This window comes from Octodon degus, unplaced genomic scaffold (genome assembly GCF_000260255.1).
Source record: "Octodon degus isolate 3935 unplaced genomic scaffold, OctDeg1.0 scaffold00074, whole genome shotgun sequence".
Lineage (NCBI taxonomy): Eukaryota > Metazoa > Chordata > Mammalia > Rodentia > Octodontidae > Octodon > Octodon degus.
Window position 1 is genome coordinate 2526413 of NW_004524650.1, and position 21990 is coordinate 2548402.

Below are 21990 nucleotides of genomic sequence, written 5' to 3' on the forward strand. Positions count from 1 at the left end.
TTAAATTTGTTCATAAATATGCTGTTATTTTTTGATGTTCTTAAAAGTGAACTTGTTTTAGATATATTTTGAATTATTCTTTGTGGACTTCCCTATTTTGAACGTTGTATTAGTAGATTTATTCTGAGTAAGTTATCTTCTGAGTGTTACTTCTTTTGATCAATATTATGTGAGGTGTATTCATGTTGTGTAACAATACTTCCTCATTTTCATTTTTCTGTTTTCAATGAATATATTAACATTTATTTATATATTACACTATAATTTGTAACTTTTCAATTTCAATTTGGGGCTATTTTGAATATTGTTACCTCTAACATTCATGCATACAACTTTGGGTGAATGCATTAAGTTTTTGTTCTAAGTCCATTTCTAAGTGTGAAACTGTTAGGTCATAAGGCATATGAGAATATTCAACTATTAATGCACCAGTATTATAAAATAGTGATCATTTAGCTTTCTACCAGGACTAATTCAACTATAGTAACTACAACAACATTGTATGATCATTTTTATCTAAGGACATCTCCAAAATCTGTAGTGGAATATTATTGTGCCTAAAATTTATATTTTACTAATGATTAAAGATTCAAAACATCATTATAAACATGGTGCATTGGATATTTTCTTTTACATATTGTTTTTGTAAGTCATTTGCCCATAAATCTATTGACTTACTTATCTGTTTCATATTTGTTAGTAACAGAAATTTATTTATTATGAACATCAACAATTAAAGTATTGTAATCTTGGAACAAGTATGGAAAATTGACCATTTAAATAAAATAGATTTCATAAATAGATCATATATACACTAAGTTGTAACTATATTTTAGATTATCTTTCCAATAAGTAGGATTGACTTAATTTAATATCTATTTGATATAACTTTTGTATCTTACCCATATATAAATGTAATCTCAAACAAATTCTTTGCATAAATGTGATATATAAAATCATAAAACTTCTTGGAAAAATCAGAAAAACATATTCATGACTTAGAAGAGTTTCCCAAAACATTTTAATAGAATATTCAAGCTCTAATCTTAAATTAGAAAAATGGTAAATTGACCCTCATTAAATATAAGCAATTCTTTTTATGAAAATACACTAATAAAGAGTAAAACAAGACAGAGAAATAAGATATTTTTCATGCATTCATCCAAAAAGGGATTTTTACCCATATTAAACATATTTTAGATCAATGTTAGCAACTTTCAAGTCATAACTATGTGTTTTGAAAAATCTTTCTCCTTATTTGATTAAATTACAAATGAAATGTCAAGTAAATATAGTATATGTGATACAGCTTGAATTGAAATCAACTAATTCCTGCACATTGAAAATCTTTAATCTAATTTCTATAAATTTTTAATATCTTGTAGACTCATTTATAATTTAAGACTATAAATAACATTCAAATTTTATTAGTTTATCAAGTTAACTAAAACACTGTTAATTACTTTATTACCTAAATATACTGAATTCCCTATGAAATCTAATGTGCCAAATGATTTAAATAGTAACAATTTTCATATAAAACTCAGTCCTATAATTTATGTTCTCACAATTTATTCAGGCAGTGTAAGATTAAATCAGTTTTAATTCTAAAACTATATAAAATTGTGATAAAATTTTAAAACTTCGGTTATTCTTAGAAAACTTCATGCTAGATTGTAGCTCAGTGGCACAGGTCCTCCCTGGCAAGTGTGAGATCCTAGGTGCAATTCCTGGTACCCCCCAAAAAGAAAACTCAATTCAATGGTGCAATTAATTTTTTAATTTAATAGAAAATGATCATGAAATATTTATTCCTTATGACATTTTAATTAATTTTAATATTCTTCTGAGAATTTGAAATCCTGTCATGAATTGGTCAGATATATACATATATATATAATATAATATATATTATATATACATGTATATATGCACATTTGTGGCCAACTGTAGTTACATTGTTTTATAAAAGCATAAGATGTCCTAATATTGGATTTTTAAAAATTAGAATTTTTATTGTTGTATTATACCTGGACTCTGTCTTTTCATCATAGTCAATAGTAACTTAACTAGATATAGATAAATATCATTGTAATTATTATTTAAAATTTACTTTATTGATTTTTCTCTTTTATATGTAAATTCGCCTTGATAATGGTTAAGATTATTGTATGAAACTATTTTTTATGCTTTAAAACTGTAAGTTTTGCTACTTTTATGCAGTACTCATGCTTGCTTTGTACCTGTTTAGAAAAAGTGATTAAAAGAGAGTTTGCTAACAGCCATAGCATAGACAATTTTATTTTATTGCTTTTGAATTCAACTGTCTATTTAAATGAATCTTCCCCAATTAAAATAGTTCATATATTTTTACAAATCCAAAATCAATGTAATCAATTATATTTTTAAATAACTGCACAGAGGTCATTCTTTTCAGGGTACTGGAGGATGAACATGATTTTTTAATGTGTTGCAGAGTTGCGGGAACCTGCAGAATAATTTTGATGACATCAAGCACACAACTCTTGGTGAGCGAGGAGCTCTCAGAGAAGCAATGAGGTAAGTCTGGGTCACCATAGCAACAGTCACAGATGTGGTAAAGAAAAAGTCATTCTTCATTATTGGGGGAACAAATGAGTTCATTGCCACCATTCAGCTCTGTTCTCTAAGGTATTAATTTGTCAGTAGAGAGACTTCCCTTGAGGCTGTACTTTGGTTTTGAAGCTGCATAAATGTTAAGCCTCAGTGCACAGTAAAAAATGTAAATGTTTAATTTGTTACTTAAAATGCTTAAGGGGTGTCTTGTTTTATATTTATACTAAACTGTTTGATTGAATGAAAGTATTGTTCATCTAAATTCTGCTGGTATGTAAAAAAATAAATATCATACAATGGTGGCTTAACTGAGTAGTATCTCCTCTTAATTAACATTTAATTTTAAAAGGGGTACTTAGAATTTCATCTTCTATTAGATTTTATAGGATTACCGTATAGGATTTTAAGTAATTTACATTTTTCAGACTAAGACACAGTGCATAACTGACTTATTTTCAAATACAATGTTTTATAAGAACTCCTGATTTTTTTCAACTTCACATTCTTATTTTTGAATATTTCTCTTATGTCTCTCCAGACTTAATGCCATGTAAAGTAACTTTTAGGGAAACATTCCTTAAATCCAATTGTTCAGAATCAAGAAAGATTTTTACTAAATATTAAAAACTTGTAATAAAAATTATCATATTTAGTAGTAGAAAACTGATAGCAGTTTTATAAGTTCTGAACTTGAATTTTTGAGTTCATTTACTATTTTTAAAAGAAACAGAATATTTACTTTTATGTTACTTACAGAACTAAAATTATTTTAGCCTATATTTCCTTACATCTTGTGCTCATTTCTTTTGATCTTAAGGCTAAGAAAATTTAAAATGTGAGAAACGTAACCCCAGAGCCTTCTAGCGGCTCCTGCACAATTTTGCTACTGCTCGTACACAGTTACCATATACTCTGGTTTAGAAGCTGCTCTCATTTAGTAACCTCCCTTTCACCATGCAAGCAGCAGGGGAAAGTAATTAAATTTAATAGAAGCTGCCCTCATTTTGAAGCCACTTCTATTTAAAACCACAGGGGGAGGTAATTAAATTTAATGGAAACAGTAGCTTCTACACAAAGATACATGGTACTTCTGTATAGATTATTATGATGTCACAGAAAAGAGGAATAATATATTACTAGTACTGAGAAATTACCAGCTGGAGCAAGGGAGCCTATTTTATTGTTAATGTCTTTACTAATAAAACAGAGGGAAAAATAAAACTGAATGCACAATAGAGAATTGGTCTCTGTATAAAATGTAGTCAGACATTCTCAGAAAGTTTATCAGAAATAATTATAAATTTAAAATTCTGTATAAAATTTATTATAAAAAGGCAATGGAGAAATTACGATTAACACATTATTCAGTATAGTCATTATTCTCTAAAAATGCCACTATTATAAAGTGAACATTATTTTTATAATACTTATTATAATTTTGAATACATTAAAATGCATGTAAATATTTATTTAGAAAACTACACTTAAATCAGGATTTTTATGTCTATTCATTTTGAAATAAATACATAAACATATAAGAAGACAAAGGGGATGCCCATTCCCATGCTTCAAATAAAAGAACTGAAAGTAAAGCCATAGAAAGAATAGAAAAGAGGTAAGTGAACAAAAGTAGTTATGAGGGAAATACAGTGAATGAGGGAAGGACATATAATCAGAGTAGAGAATTCGTGACCATGAAGAAACAGACTAAATTATTTCAGAACTGAAAATGAAGGGATCATGAAATTTTGTAAATTTTTGCATCTGTATAATTTTAGAATATACCAGGATGTTGGTTATTTTTCAAAAGGTGATGAGCTGATGAGAAAGACAAGTACTAAAACTACCTGGTAGGAGTCATTCTTAACCATCCATGTCATGAAATTGAGCTGTAGTCCAGATAATTTAAATCACAATTTAATTACATGACTGTGAAATACACTTGTTTATATAGGTTATATATTTTATATATTCAGGCACGTGTATGTGCACACATAATGGTAATTCTGGCTTCACAAAACAAAATAAAATAACTCAATAAATGATAACATTCAACAATTCTGTGTACTGTGGGTCAAGAATCTTTTGTTTTTTCTCTTGAATGTGCAGCAAGAGCTTTATTTTTACATATCACATTCTGGGGAAAGCAAACAAGGCATACAATAAGGAATATGACCAGAGGAGAAATACATAGAGAAACAAGCATTATTTAATTTATGATAATTTTTTTCTCATATGAAATATATTTGGACCAAAGTATACCATGGAATAAATAAAAAATTGATCTGTTCCAAAAGATGGACAGTTTTTCTGGTAGAGAATGGGACACAGGTAAGGATGCCTGCAGGTGCAGTATGTCTCACAGAAATAGTAATGGTCTGATGTCATGGAAAGAATTTCTTTCAAGCTTTTTTTGGATATTAACTCACCTAGACAGATTTTTTGTTACTAATATATGGCATGAATTCTTGATTGGTAATTGGGCAGTATAATATTTAGAGGGATAGTGGAACAGTTTAGAATCTCAGAGGATTTGTAATAGAAAAATACAAATATAAATTATTTGTGAAAAGCCTCAGCACAGGGCTCAGTTTAGTAGGCTACTATTTAATGTATTGTTTAACTTTTTTGGCAAAGTACATACAATCTAGCTTGCCTTGATAAAGAATTTAAATATGTTCAAAAAGTCACTGTGGATTTAAGGATGGTAAGGACAATACTGATTATAAGACTCTAAAGGTAATTTTATAGGGGTAGGGACAAGCGATGTTAAAATTATTTCTGTTTTTGTAACATGTCAGGCAATGAGATTACAGATACAAATGATACAATTCTGGCCCTCAGTGACCTCTTAGGGTAGGAAGGAAACAAAAGATCAGTCTCTCAGTATAAAAACTGAGAGGCTGAGTAGTTGACTACTTTCCAGATCCCAGACATTTCCTGGTAGCTGTGTCTTAATCCATTGCTTGGTAAATGTCTTGTTTACTTGTTGCTGCAACAAAATAAATGATATGCACAAATTAATCAAAAGGGGTTTATTTTGGCTCATAGTTCATTGAAATTTCAGTCCGTAGTCAGGGCAGCACAGCAGAGAGAAATGGTGGAAGAGAAACAGTTCCATGGCAGGTCAAGCAGGAAAGAGAGGAATCAAAGGAGTAGCATGGTTATATACTTCCGGGGCACACCACCAGTGACTCATTTCTTTCAACCAGGCTTCACCTGCTTTCATCTCCCCTAGCTGTGAACCCAACAGAGGACTAATGCAGTATCACAGCCCCCGATCCAGTCACACACCCATGATCCTGTCACTCCCCAAACCCCCATTATGAGCTTATGAGCTTTGGGTGGGTATCTAAATATAAGCCACAATGGTAGGAGAGTATTCTCGTTCACTGGATTGAGCTCTTGATCAAGCCCTTGTGTGGCTTTAGATGTCCATAATGATGCTATTTACCTGAGAATGTCTAGCCAGGAACAGCATGGAGGACTGAACTGATTCTGAGGGTTATCAAATGTTGGCCACTGGGTTGGGACTTTGCACCCAGTTAGTAATCTTTATTTATTAAGGGCCTACTGTTTCTATGAGTTTTGAACAGAACAAAGAGGACTTTCACTCTTAGAGCTCTGCTGTGTCATCCAATTTCTTGTGCTGGCCAATCTTTGCCATAAAACCTGAAAGCCATTCCTAGTTCTAGTTCTAGCTGTTCCAGTTCCAGTTCCATTCCAGTTCTAGTTCTGGTTCTGGTTCTGGTACTAGTTCTGGTTCTAGTTCTAGTTCTAATTCTTGTTCTCGTTCTAGTTTTTCTAGTTCTTGGGTCAGTTTAGACCCCTTTTGAGTTTTCCCCCAGTCCCAGTTGTGAGGATGCACTGAGCTGAATAAACAAAGCATTAAGTATATTAATTGGCAAAGGAGAAAGAAAAAAGTTAATGAAGAATATTTTATTTTCAGCAGAGTTTGATGTAGTGAAAGTAAGCCCATATATATGTGTTCAGTAGGAGAGAAAATATAATCCTCTCAGGAAAAAGATAAGTGTGGTTGTACACATGTGGACAGGTAGTAGTTTGATACTTGTAGCTAAAAGAAGGCATGTGATCTCCAGGAACAGTGCATCAAAATAGAAAGAAGGGGAGTGCAGTCAGTTGCAAAAGACAATATTGATATTAGGAAATTATGCATCAGGAAAAAAGCATAATTTGGACTTTAATATTTTTAATAATGTTTCCAGTAGTAGGATTGGACTATAATATGATGTGAAATGTAAAGAATGGAAGGGGAGGGAGATTTCTGCCCATCTGTAGCTGAAGGAGACTCCTGTAGCAGAGCTGCCCACAATTCTTTGTTGACAGGATATTGTGTGTGTGTCTTTCAGCATGAAAGCCACCAGTGGCAGTGGGTGGTAAGCACCTAAAATGTATCTAGGTTAACTAAAAATATTGGTTAATTTTACTAATTTATTTTTACATGTTCACCTATGGTTAGAGGCTGTGGTCTGCATGATGTTGCCTAGGAATGATTTGTATTGGTAAGGTGACACCTGATGAAGTTTTATCACTCCTCATTGATGAAGTTTTTACCAACAAGAGCGAGAGTGAGGCGACACCACATTCATGCATGTCACCCATTCGCACCCTTTCTTTCTTCTCTGAAAATTAAGAATAAAGGATTTAAACATAAATGATCTATAAACAGATCTCTAAAATAGTAATGGATGTAAAACCCAAAATAAGTGTAATTTGATGTAAGGAGACAAAGTGACCATTAGTTTGTAAAGATATTTAAATCTAGAAATTCCAAGGCACACTCAGAAGTAAGTGGCTAAGGATGTACCTCAGTGGTAGCACCTTTGTTGAACATGCATGAGACTCTGTTTCCTTCCACCACAAAACAAACATATGAATAAAAATGAAACTAAAGTAATGAATGGAAATAATTGATAGTGAAGATCCAATGAGGTTAATTATATCGTAAAGTACACAAATCATTAGAACACATGGAGTTTCAAGCAAATGTAAAAGAGTAGTTTTGTTCTGTAGGAAAAAGTCACTTTATATCTTTACCTTATATGTGTAAACAAAAGCAATGTATATTATAAAGTTAATGAGATGAATGGAAAGGCCAGTGTCCAGTGGATTACAGACATGATTTTTTTTCTTTGAGAGTCAATGGGGAAAAGTCTAATAAACTGAAAAGTGTTTTGAGAAATCATTGAATTTTGATTACATAAAAAGCTTCCTTCATGCTGGGGAAATAGCTTAGTGGTCTAAGTGCCTGCCTGGCAAGCACAAGGACCTGGGTTTGATCCCCAGTACTACATACTATACTGCTGCTGAACCCTGGGTGCATCTTCCTGGCCGGACAGCACCGTTCATGCTGGTGCACACTTGGAATCCCAGTGCATGAGAGGCTGACACAGGAGGATCACTACAAGTTTCAACTGTGTAGTGAGGCCCTGTACCAAATAAATAGATAAATAGATAAATAAATAAATAAAAGAAGCTTCCTTCATTAGGAAAAATCTCAAAATTAAAAGACATCAGAGTCCTGTACTTCCATATATATGACAAATTTAAAACAATTATGATCTTGTAGATTATTGGCAAAGTCTGCCTAATAAGCTCTTGAAAACATTCAAGTCTTTGTAAATAAAAAAGGTATGAATTTTGTGGAAAATCCTGCCAACTTTCAGCAATTTGATGTCAAGGAGGTTTTTTGATTGCTAGAGGCAATTCATGAGCAATGGAAATCACCATTGTAATTGAGAAAAAGAGTATTACTGGTAAGCACCCAGAACCTCACAGTAAATTTGTACTTTTTGATAATACTGTTTTCTAGAAATATGCAGGAGTCATAGAAATTATAAATAGCCTGAGTCTAATTCTTAAATTATAGACTGTTACCTTGAGCAAATTGAATGGAATCTAATAGTCTCAGATTAAGGGAATAAATAAATGAAGATTATAAACACTAACACATATATAGAAAATTGTGACATGTTTGTTTCTATGGGCAATTAAAATATCTTTACCAGCATGTCCTTAATGAAACAAGAACATTGGTGTTATAAAATTCAATCAAAATACCAAGAAACAGTGACATGGAGAACAAGATCTTGTGTGTGAATATACAGCACAGCGGAAAGCATGATAGGGATAAAAATGGAAATATTGTCGCTGAAATGATGGGTTTACACGTACTTCTCTTTGGAGTAACTTTTTGTATTTTTCTAAATATTCTATTATGAATAATCAAAAAATAAAAGAATAAGAATTGGGAAAGTTAAAAGTACAGGACAAACAAGCAGTGAGAATCAAATTTGAGACTCCAAATATGTTTACATAAATTACTTTTTAAATATTTTACATTTTTTTGTACAATAGCATTAAAATCCTCACAGAATTGATATAACTGAGGACACTGTAAGAAAGAATGACTTGTAATCCATAAAATTTGATAAAAATTAGACAAAATATTTAGTGTTCTTATATTATTTTCTTTTAATGGTATTTAGTACTTAGTGGAAAGAATTTACATATATCATACATAATTAATTGAACTGACTATAAAACTTCATTATACTCAGCATATAGAATGTGGAGGGGAATATTTCTTTTCTGATTTGTATAAAGTACATTGTAGTGTCCTAACTGTGGAAGTCAACAGGATTCCTGAAGATGAAAATATTAAAAAGAAAAAAAATACATCGTGTCTAGTTTACACTTGAGTCTATTGTATAATGCATGTGTTAAAATTCTCAAATTTTTATTTCCTACTCATCTTAGTCATTTCAACTCCTCTTTGCATGTCAAGCTGACTCACTCTGTGTACTATTATATTTACACCCATTTTAGCCCCATTGTGAGATTATAAGTATCAAGCTGAAAAGTGGGCCTATTTCTTTTCTTTTACATTGTGTCTCTGTCCATTTGCAATCTCAGAGGCAGTAGTAGGCCATGCACGGTAGGTGCTAGATGGAATTGTGATAGGAATTTGAATAAAATAGTTTGAGATAAGTAGATTTTAAATATCAAGAAAGAACTGGGACATACTGAATATAGTGTAGTTAATTGAGAGAAAAATAAAAATTCTATGGGAAGCTTTTTGACTCTCACTTAATTTTATATATAGAAGTGTTGATTGGTTATATTTATGAATATATTTATGCGTATAGCAAAAATACTAATTTCATTTATGGATCCCCAATATTATCATTTAATAGCTAGCATGTTAGTGGCAGAAACAAGTCTGTGCAGTATGAGATGTCCTCTTTACATGATTGTTATAGAGATGAGCTATCAGGGCTGGATGTATTGACGTCTAGTTTTCTTGTCATTTGCCTTTATCACGTGTTAAGAGTTTTGTCACTAGATGGTGATGTTGAGTTGCTCAGTTTATACTTGCTAACTTTTTTTCTGGTGTGTCATGTACGATTTGTAGGTGCCTCATCAACTCAGCCATGGGAATGAAGTTAAATGTTAAAGTATAAACATATTAACTTTTGAATACAAGTTTTTAAGAGATATAACAATTCTAAATATTGAGTCAGTATTCAAAGTGCTGTAATGTTTTTAATTTTCACTTAGAGACTGTTAGGTTTGGAAGGAATACAAGTAATCTAACCTCATAGAAAGATTGAAATCTAAGGAGTGGTTCCGAGACACAAGTGTTTTTCAGCTTTCAGATATATTCCTAGTGTTATATTCTTTTAGTTATATTAATCTTTCATTCTTTACTGAGAATAATGGTAAGCATCTGTATTTTCCTTTAACTGATATATCTACCTAAGCAGAATAAAGGATTGCTTAAGTGAGTAATTTTGTTCAAGTGGACAAGATTTAAAGGCAAGAATTTTATTATCCTGCTTAATCTTATTCTTTGGGCAATTTTTTTGTGTGTATTTGTGCATGTGTATATGCATATGTCCTATACACGTGTATTGTCTCCCAGTTGAGGACAACATACAGTATAAATGGTGTTTAGTGGTCAGATTTCTCCTTGCAATTTAGTCATATCCATTAGGACCACAAAAGTATAAGAAGGCTCCATTAATTTATTATTTTTAAAAAGGCTACAGAAAGAAGAAGGTACACTACATATTTGAATTGAGTAGCAGGTTATAAAATATGAATAAAGCTATGAGAGAAAATAAAGTAGGATTGAAGAGGAATACAACAATGAGTATAAATGTAGCAAAATATTTCTATTTTTAGTAGTACAGGGAACAAAAATAATTTCTTTTTAATTTATATTTTAATATATATTATATATTAACTTTTGAAAGTTAATATATTAAAATATATTATATATAAACATATACTATATTATATATTTTAATATATACTATTTGTTTTTGATGTATCTTAAATATATTGTGGAATGTCAGTGATTATGGATTTAAGACATAACATTTTCATTTTCAAATTTTTCAAATGTGTCAGTTACTTCCATAATTGAAAATGCTCTGTGTAAGTTTATGATTTTATTTTCATGAGAAATTTGACCAGTTAAATTTGATTCAGAAGCAGAGTATTCATGCCATGCCCTCTTGAACTCACTATGTAGCTTAGGCCAGCCTTGAAGTCTCAGCGATCCTCCTGCCTCAGCCTCCCCAGTGTTGAGATTACAGACTTGCGCCACCAAGCCTGGGCCTCTTAAGTAGTTGTTCATTTTTTTTCTTTTTTGTCATTGCTTTTTTTATTTTGCTTTGTGTTGTCTAATACAACAAGAAGGTAATCAGGCTGAAAACCTTAACATATTTTGAAATCAAAGGCAAAGCATGTTATCAAACTTTATATAATGATGATGCATCTGCTACAGTAAACATAATTGAAATGTAGTTCAGCAAATGATATGTAATTGTGTGTACTTAGGTGATCTATGAAATTAATTTATGTGTACATTTCTATGTAAACATGTACTTTATATACACACATACACACGTTTTTGCTGTCATACTGCATTTAATTATAATGTACGAATGTTACTTTCCTTCACTTCAATCATGACTTCAAGCAGAATTTAACACTTAGCTTCAGATAGCCTATTTAATTTTTCCAGGATTCACGGGGGAGATGACAAAGTACTCTGGAAATTGTTACTAATGGTTATTAAAGCCAAAACATGCTGAGCAATGTTATTTCTGGATTATTATCTATTTGTTAGAAAGGGACATATATGTGTATAATATGTTTTACAGATATGTACTTAGATTTATATTGATTTAGTGTTTTTTTCATTACTTTGAACTTTGATTAAAATTTAGTTGTGAAAAATATTGATTACAGATGATTTTCAATTAAGTATCTTGTGAAAGAGTAGAACAAAGGAAAGCACAGATAAGTTAACCCAATTATTTAATTATGAAATACATTATCGTATTTAGTAATCTAAGAATTGGTGTGTCTAACCTGCTGACTGCTTTGTACAATCTGATGCTTAGTTAAAACAATATTTTTAGAAAAATTCAATTCAATATTGAAAATGACATTTTACACCAATGTGATAGATTTGAAATGATAAAACCAAAAAAAAAATGCAATGGTACTAAAATGTCATTTAGGATGTTTTATTTGAAACAACAACACCAATAACATGAATAAGAAGAACTGAGGGAAGGTCAGGAAAAAAAAAGTATTTTCCCCTAATTATCAAAGGGTTGCATATTAAGAAGTAAATAATAAGTGATGCAGCTTTTGTTTATCATAGAAAAGTGCAGAGCTAAGTTGTTACTCTAGAATGCTTATCATTTCAGATACAGACTTTGAATGAGCATCTAATAGCTAAAATTATTTAGGAGATAAAATTGGTACTGTGAGGATTAGCTTTAATTTTAAGTATCCATAATTGAAGTGCCACATTATGATTTTAATGTTATGATAATCTTGTTAACAAGCTGTTGTGTATATACTATCATATTTTAATGTAGTTGCAAAGCTTAAGTAAACCATAAAGTAAATTGCTTTTTGAATCAGGCTTTTACAAGTGGAAAATTAGTGGTTTACATGTTTTGAATATGTATTTGGTAATTATATTTGGAGTTTTCTTCAACTTAAGAAGAATAGGATGGATTTATAGATAATAGACTATTGTTTATATGTGCATTGTAATTTTTTGTTATTGCTCATTCTAATTAATTTGAAGATATTTTACAATGTACTAAAATATAATAGCTAGTTCTATTGTTTTTCTCTATCATCTCTTCTGCAAGATATATGATGATATCCACTTATAATATTTGCTATTCTTCATCTATCAGCTTGTTATATTTAAAAAAATTAATGGCTATTCTTACTCAATGTATCTAAAAGTTAGGATGACATACACAAATTCCATTCACTGGGGCATTTTGTGTTAATTTTATTTTTGGAGTAAAAAGTGTATCATTCTGTCAAGTGGTAGATTAGTTACTTCTTAAAAAATCTATTGCTGCAATTGAAAGACATAATAATTTGATAGTATAAACCAGAAGTAAGCAAACTTTTTCATAAAAAAATCTCCAGAACATATATTTTTAGTGTTCCATTTATGTGATTATCTAACCTAAATAACGTATAAATGGATGAGAGTAACTGTTTCAGAAAAATTGTATTTATAAAAGCAGATGGCTAGCTAGGTTGGCCAAATTGTAGTTTGCTGTCCTCAAGTTGGAAACAAAAAACTCTAATTGATTATCTTAAATTGAAAAGAATTATTTGAAAAATTAATAATTTATAATTGTCTTTGATAGAGTAATACTAAAATACACAGAAGCTCTTCTAATTGTTTTTATAAACATGATTATAGAACTTCAGCTTATGTATCATGTCTCCTACTTTTTGGGTTGTACCATGAAATCTAGTAAGTTACATGTGAGACATTCACCCACTTAAAAAAGCATGACTAACAACTAAAGAGATAATCTAGCTTGCAAATTACCAGGATGCACCCAAGAAAAACAATAGGTTATCAATGCCACTGAATTGATGATAATTAGTATCTGATATTTATGGTTTATCTCTAAAATATGTAATTACCACAGAAGAACTGCCTGAATTATGAACCAGTATTGTGTTGCTGTGTAGTCTAGCCCTAGTCTACCTAGTGTCATAATTATAAAAGCACAATATTGCCCTATTTTACTTACCCATTATTCTCAACTCTAAATTAAAAAAAATCAACTGTGATACCTTTGTGAATCTAGTAGTGATTGGGAAAATATTGATTGAAATTTATTCTCTGGTTCATTATTTTAGGTCCTGTATAAATTTTGTACCAAGGGAACTATCTAAAGTATGTCCATTAAAATTTTAATTAATCAGTATTTATTTAACAAATCTGGAAAAATGATCATATTTTGTATAATATATACAAAAGATTTTTTGAAAAACATTATTAGGATGAAGCAAAATGGCACATAAGATACTTTGATTTCCTTCGAAAAAGTCTCATTGTCCTTTTGAAGTGCTAGGTGTTATTTGGTTATGGCTCTTTGTAAACAAACATATTCAGTGAAATGGGAATAATTCAATGTGAGTTTCGATAACATGATATTTGGAAAGGCTTCACTCCTTTCAAAGGCCATCTTTTGTTGTCCCTCAGATTTCCAAGTGTGGCATTTATGTTTGCTGATTCTCGCCTCTACTTAGCTCTTCCACACCTTGCTTGTTTTCTACCTTTCAGCTCTACCTTCAGTGTCACCTCTTTAAACAGAAACTAGGTAAATAAAGACTGAATGAGAGAGGTAGTGCAAAACTAGAAAGTCAGGATTTGAACTCAGATTTATTTCTCTTGTAGATCTCCTTGCTTCAGTTTCTTTCTAACCAGGACATGAGATAAGAGTATTACACTAGAGAATGCTAAATTAAATAAAGGGAACATAATTGTGCATAATATCTATACATAAATATATCTAGTAGGACCTTTAATATAAATATATATATATATATATATATTCTTCATAACATTTTTCCAAATACGTGAAGAAATTTAATATAATTTAGTACATTTTAAATTTTAATCTTACAGCCTTTTCTAATTTTAATCTTACAGCCATGCTAAGTTGTGTTGCTATTTTGACAGGATAATTGATCAAGTAATAGTATTAATTTATTAGAGTTCTTCCAAAACAACAACTTTTAATGGAAATAGGTATTTATCATTGGACTACAGAAGTAATTTTTTAATCAGAATCTGTGCTGCTTACAAAACATTCTCTTGCAAATATCTTCTTTTATCTTACAACAAGAGGTAAAAGTAATCCTTTTTTTCTCTTTCTTATTCTTTATTTTTAGATGGGGGAGAAAATGATTTACAGTGGGGTTAAATTACTTTCTGGGATTTATTTGTCATTGTCATATTTTTCCTTCATATTTCATTTCTTCCCACATCCCCTTAGATATCATTTATTTTGTATTCTGTGAAGGAATATATCTTGAAACATTCTTTATCCAGATTTAAAAATTAGACTGAAATTTAAACATCTTGAAAGAGTAAGATATTTTAGGAATCAGAATTTCAATTTTAATAGTAAAACAAGGATAAGAATTTTTTCCATATGAAGAAAAAATAACTTGTTTGTTATATAAAGATAAGTGATTTCATATAAATAAAACTATATTAAATAACTAAATAATTGAGTATAGAGTTTGAGATAGCTACAGAGATGCCCTTGAGATGGATAATTCCACAAAAAGGAGAATATATTGTGATTTCATATTAATACGTGATTTGTCCTGTAATTCAAACTTATTTGGGATTCTATTTTTCTCATGTAAAATGTTATAAGACTCATTTATTCTTTCAGTGCATACACTAAAATACCTGTTTTTTTGTTGTTGCTCATTTGTTAGTTTGGCTTTTGCTGTACTGGAGTTAAATCCAGATGTGCTCCACATCAATGAACTATATTCTGTTTGTGTTTTTCCCCTTGGCATAGAGTCTCACTACATTCCTAAGGCTGGGTTTGAACGTGCAATTCTCCTGCCTCAGTCTCCTATGTAGCTGGAGCTGTAGATATGGGTCACATGTCCAGTACAGTGTCTGTCTACTTTTAAGGGGAATTACACATGTATTTCTGTAAATAGTACCAGAGTTTCAGAAAGATATCTGGACTATCTCAGCATTCACATGTACTTTCCTAATTCTACAAGAGTAAGAATTTCTAGACATATCTATGTTATTGTATGCATGTGGCTGTTTGCTCTTTCTCATGCATATGTATATATCAACTAACACATTTGAAATATGATGCTGTATTGAAATACATTTTAAATGAATTGCCAAATACTTTTAGACTCTCAATAAATCTTTGTAAGACTAAATTTACATTTTGCATTACTATGAGTTTATGGCATGGTAAATCAATTTGTCTTGACTAATCCATATTACTCTTATGGCATTCAGTTTTTAAAAGTGCAATTTGGAGAAAAGAAAGAAAACTTAGAAATTGAAAACATTTAAATATTATACACACATATATGTAGTGTAAATTTCATGCACATCCACATATATCCACACAGATAATGCAAATGGTATGTCTTTAAATATCACTCTTCAGATCTACCTCTACTGATGTAGAAAAGGATCCTAATTACAAGTGTGTGTACTAAAATGAACTAGCTAAAAGCTTTGCTATACCTGATTGTCACATTAGGTTCAGTTACAGGACCTGACAACTATCAAGTGCCAAGCTGGGAACTGGGTGGCAGGTGACAAGCTTGCAATCACTACTTTCAAAGCTTTTAGTGTAGGACTGGATTACTGGTGCACGAAGTGGCTTTTGGAAAGTGTTTCGATGGATGTTGGTGGTGTGCATCAAGTGTTACAAGTCCTCAGCAGGTATTTATTAAGTTTAAAATCACCAGGGCAGATTAGAACAAGACTGCAGTCACAGGCTCTACCACTGAGCTCTGCTCCCACGCTAAAAATTACTAGGGAGGATGAAGACGAGAAAGGGGGGAAGAAGTAGTGAGTGAAATGGAAAGTCTGGAAGCAGTTACATAGTAATTGATAAAGAAATGAAGAAGGTGCTACCAAAAAGGGATGATTCAGTGATATCAATGCCTCCTGTATTTAAGGATTTTCTCATCTTCACTGATATTCTCTCTCTCTCTCATATGTGTGTGTATATATATATATATATATATATATATATGTATGTATATATATGTATATATACATCATGTATGTTATTGTTGTCAGATGCTCTCTGGTGCTGAAAGTTAAAAGGATTTTGGGATTATTTGTAGCTAAGAATTATAATATATTTTTATATAAACTTTGCATTTTAACCTATAATTTGGAAATTATAATTGAAAAATATGTCTTTGCAATGTGATTCTGTATTTTAATATAATTTTTAAATGTGTATTTATATTGGATATGAATTTAAAATATTGATTGTGGAGCAATTTATTTGATTTTCAACAATGAAATTGTATTTCATATAGAGAGACCCAGCACTCTTCTGTGATGTTTCAAAGGTTTCGAGTAAGAAAAGTTCTACATACTTTAAGATATTTAGTTTTGAGAAATGTGTATGTTGAATTTATGTCTAATAGGTGACTGTAGTTTAATAGGTATACAGTAAGACTATTTTATTTTATTTTTTTAATTCTTAATTTTTTTTTTTTGAGAGAATGCACTTATTAAGGGAAAGAAAGCTCCTGTCTCAGAGAGGGACAGGAGGGGGGCCCTGAGCGGGTAGTCCCCCTAGTATGACCATTTTAAAACTTGGTCGTATTGAGAGCTTGTAGAGGTAACTTCTGTTATATTGGTTTATAGTTTTAATATTTACCGATGTCCTATACTATTCAAATGGCCAAAATTAAGTACCCAAGTATAGAGATGGTGTGGGCAATAGGAACTCTTATTCATTGCTAGTAAAAAATGATGAGGCCACTTAGGATGACAAATCAGCAAATATCTTACAAAATTCAACCTAATATTATTGTAAATCATTCAGTGACATTCATTTGAGTTGAAAATTAAAGGCGAGAGGCTGAACAAATTGTGCTATATCCATACAATATTATTCATCACAAAAATAAGTGAATTATTGTTTAACAGAAAGACAAAGAAAACAAATGCATATTACTAAATGAAAGGATCAGCCTGAGATATTTTATTAATGTATTATTTCAATTATATTAAAATCTGATAAAGGCAAAACTATGAAGTTAGTAAAAAGATTAGGAACTGCCAGGGATTTGGTAGGAAGGTCTGAATAATTGCAGTTTTGCCACAGACCATGTTAGGGCAGTATGTATGAGAATGTGTTTGTGGGCGCATGTTATTCATGTACAGTTCTCAAAAAAACATAGAATGCATAACAGGAAGAGTGGCCCTTATATAAAGTATGATTTAATTTTGACTCTGCCACTGGAACTGACTGTAATTTTTAATAAGTTGCTTAACCTCTATCAGCCTTAATTTTCAACTTGTATTTGATTTGAAGAATCAAAATATAACTAGGTCTTCTCTGGTTTTAACAAAATATTTTATTAAATGCCAGATTAATATTTATGTAACTCTGAAACCAAAGTAGTATATATTCAAGCTACATCACATAAATGAGATACTCACTACTTTGGTGAGAATTATTATTTACTTAACAGTTAAGTTATTAATTTGCTACTAATTGGTCTAGTTTAATAGGAAACAATTAAGGTAGCTTAATCCTATCAACTCAGTTCAGTGCTCAAAAGTGTAGCTTAACAAATCCTCAGAGACAAAATTAAAATACTTTTAATTAAGCTTTCTATGTGACCACTTAAACACATTTTCTAAAGTTTCTGGGGGCCTTTCTTCTTCTTCTTCTTCTTCTTCTTCTTCTTCTTCTTCTTCTTCTTCTTCTTCTTCTTCTTCTTCTTCTTCTTCTTCTTCTTTTCTTCTTCTTCTTCCTCTTCCATCTTCCTCTTCCATCTTACTCTTCCTCCTCTTTCTCTTCCTCTTCCTCTTCCACTTCCTCTTCTTCTTCTTCCTCCTCTTCTTCTTCTTTTGTATTTAGTGCAGGATCTATAGGGTCTCACTACACAGATCAGACTCATAGTGATCCTCCTTCCTTCAGCCTCCCAAGTGCTTGGATTACAGGCATGCACCACCATGCCCAGTCTCAATTGCAGTCTCAGCATGCCCTGGAAGGAGGGCCAGCCAGGCATGCCTGGGATCCATCCCCAGTCCCTGTGTCTGCCAAAGCAGGTGCTTTAATCCACTGAGCTTATCTGTCCAGTCCTTTAAAGTTTATGTTTTTATAGCTAGAATATGCAACCTGTTATCTTTTAATTTCTTTAATTCCCTCATCTCTGTAGAGAGTTCTGTATCATTGAGTATGCTACACCTGGGTGAACAGAGGCAAATGACTTTAACTTGAGATTCTATGGGGAGAAAGTCAAAGCTGCACTGTAGGATTGCCTAATTAAAGTTTTATGAAATAAATGCATTCAGGTATATTTCTTAATGAATTCATATAAAGTCTTAAACCTCAGAAATAGTGAGTCTTAGGACAGGGTTTTAGGACATTACACTTTAAGATATAATCTGTACCCCTATGCTTCATTGCTTTCAAAACTAGTATATGCACAAATATGTCCCTTTTTGAGAAGATTCTACATGCATTTCATGTGAATGGCATCTTTTGGTGTCTTTATGTCTGATTTTCAGTAAATGTTGCCATACATGAGAACAGGTGCTCCAATAAAGCTGCAAGTTGTGTGTGAAATTGATGTGCTCTTTTTATCCTTCAAATGTACATTAAGTGAGAGTTAACCTTAAGAGAAACAGCCCTTAATATCAAGCCCAATTGTTCAAAAGCTCCTCCAATTTAAAACTCATTTATATGAATTATATTACTTCATGGTCTAAATCAATTGAAAATTATTTCCAATTTAAAAATGATCCTTAAATATTTGAGCATAGAAATATCTGTTGTTTAATTTAAACTTTATGTAATGTATATATGTGTAACATACATAGTATTCCATTGTAATGTAAAATTATGATCATGTATAACTATATCTAAAATTTTTTTAAAGAGCTCTTGATATGTTAAATACAAGTAGTGCTTTTCTGCTGGATGGTTAAGACCAAGGTAAAGCAGGACCTATGCAACAAGATTTGTAGCTTTTGGGTCTGATAAAGTCAGTGAAATCCCCTCAGGATTTATCCTGAGATCCTGTACTTCAGATTGTAGAACCTTTGTCAGTGTCAGCCATGTGGATGAGTCATGGCCATTGCTTGGCCAATGTGCTCTCTGTGAAAGCCTGAGAGAATGTTTTCTCTCCATGTGACTCTCCTTAGGCACACTCTACATCATCAATCACTTTCCTCTTTGACCCCATAATCTCCTTGATCAGAAAATTTGGGACACTACCGAGTTACATGACGTTACAGTACAAGTTCTCATATGTCCTGAGTCTTAATTGACCTTAGAAAGCTAAGGCCAAAATGTTGGCTTTCCTTGCAGCCCTCCTTTTTCTCTAATTTTGGTCTGCAAACTTAGGTTATTAACCATCCAGAAGACAAGCTTATTGTTATTACCATACAACTTAGGCTGTTAAGCTTAACCTCACTATCTGTTGGAATATCAAACATCTTACACATAATATGGAACAGGTATTTTTCATCAAGTATTGATATGTTGAACTTTAAGTAGGGGACTCAGGTCAACAATTTTTGACATTGCCAGTCAAACGGAAGACCCAATACTATTATGGACTACTGGACTCTTTTAGAATATTTTTCTGAGTTTACACACCTATAATATTCAAGTAATGGAACTTAACAAAAAAAAAAGTGTATACAGATGAATGTCCATTTTGTATCTGTGTATTCAAAGTGGTTAGAATAGATATATAGTTACATTCTCTCAGTGAATAGAGTGATTTGTTCTAATGGTGTTTGTAAATAGGATATCATGTCCACATCATGTACAGCAATTAACCACTAGGAAGAATGTATGCAATGTGTTATTATTGAAACTGTTCTACCATTTTTATGTGAAAAAAAATAAAAAATAAATAAATACAAGTAGTAAGTTGATATTGAAGTGAATTTTTCCTAGCATTTTCTAAAAATTATTAGTAGTTTTACAATACTAAGGCATTCATAAAACTTACTTATTTTGGCATGGAATAAATAGAAATATACAAACATCTTGTGTGTAATCCTACATCATAATTTTCAAACATGAATTTGAAGATTATTCTGTAGATGAGACTTATTTTTTTAGTCATATTGCCTTTAATAATCAGAAGGGGAGAAAACCAACTTTGTAACCTTTGAATAATAAGATATATACTGTTAATCTCTTTAAATTGGAAGTGATATTTATATTTTTCTCCTGTTAATAGTCCCATTTCATATATATTTGGACGGTATTATGTGTATCCATATTTATAGTGTCAAAATATACATTTGGTTATAATATTTGGAGCAATTAGTGATCCTGAAACACATTTCTAAATAATGTTTTAGAAATCCTTTTCTTATCATTTTATTTTTATTCTTGACAAAAATTTATAGCCAAGAAACCCTTGTGTAATATATAAATGAAGAGCAAAAACCAAGATTGCCATAGTAACTCAGTGATATATTACAACAGAGGGTATTTCCTGTAGGGTAGTCCAATTACCAAATAGTAAAACAGGACCAAAACTCAATAAAGTGTTTTTTCTATTTGTTTCAGTAAGTTTAGCACAGCAGGAACTGTGGCATTCCTCCTGGTTGGTGCGTCAAATCTGCAGTTTGAAATGTTACTGCAAATGGGAAGTTTTTAAGACATCATATATAAGCTAATAACCCTAGCCATATAAATGAGATAATTACACAGCATTTAATATATTTAATTTGCTTTGATTGTAATAATTTCATACCTTGGGTTCAAGAAAATGTGTTTATTTGAAAAAATTAATGCACTTGCATGTTTTAAGCATGTAAAAACTAAACTTTAAGTCATTTATTTATTTATTTTTATTTATACATTTGTAATACCTAATAATTACATTCACTGTGGGGAAGTGGTGCACATACACATTGCATTTTGATTCTTTTTCCTTGCCTTTAGCTCCTCTGCTTCTGGACTCCTCATGCCCAAAGCCCCCCATTCCTACAAAGTCAGTTAAATGGTGCATTTTCCTGTGTTCTGTTTTTGCAGGTGTCTTTGTATTTGCCTTTGCTTTGCTGAGCCAGTTGAGTTTGAAGAAAAGATGTTATACAAATTATCAATTCAAACCATCGATATAAGCAAAATTTGATATAGGATTCTCTAAATAAAACTTGTGAAAAATAACTTGAAATCCTGTTATGACAAGTACCACATGACCTATATAGCACAGGAGTAAATGTCATTATATATAGATTTATAGATATTTAATATCTTTGTAAGGTTTTAGTTTCAAGAGGGCTAGGTTTCAGAAAGATCC

General features: G+C 31.2%; 1 protein-coding gene across 3 annotated transcripts in view; it reads left to right on the top strand.

Annotated features, from left to right (window-relative positions):
* Positions 1 to 21990, top strand: part of Dpyd (dihydropyrimidine dehydrogenase) — a 978184-nt gene that overhangs the window by 147234 nt on the left and 808960 nt on the right. For all 3 annotated transcript variants that reach the window (XM_023720254.1, XM_023720255.1, XM_023720256.1), the window contains exon 3: positions 2477 to 2559. In XM_023720254.1, the coding sequence (XP_023576022.1) occupies positions 2477 to 2559 (83 nt within the window). The remainder of the gene's footprint in view (positions 1 to 2476; positions 2560 to 21990) is intronic.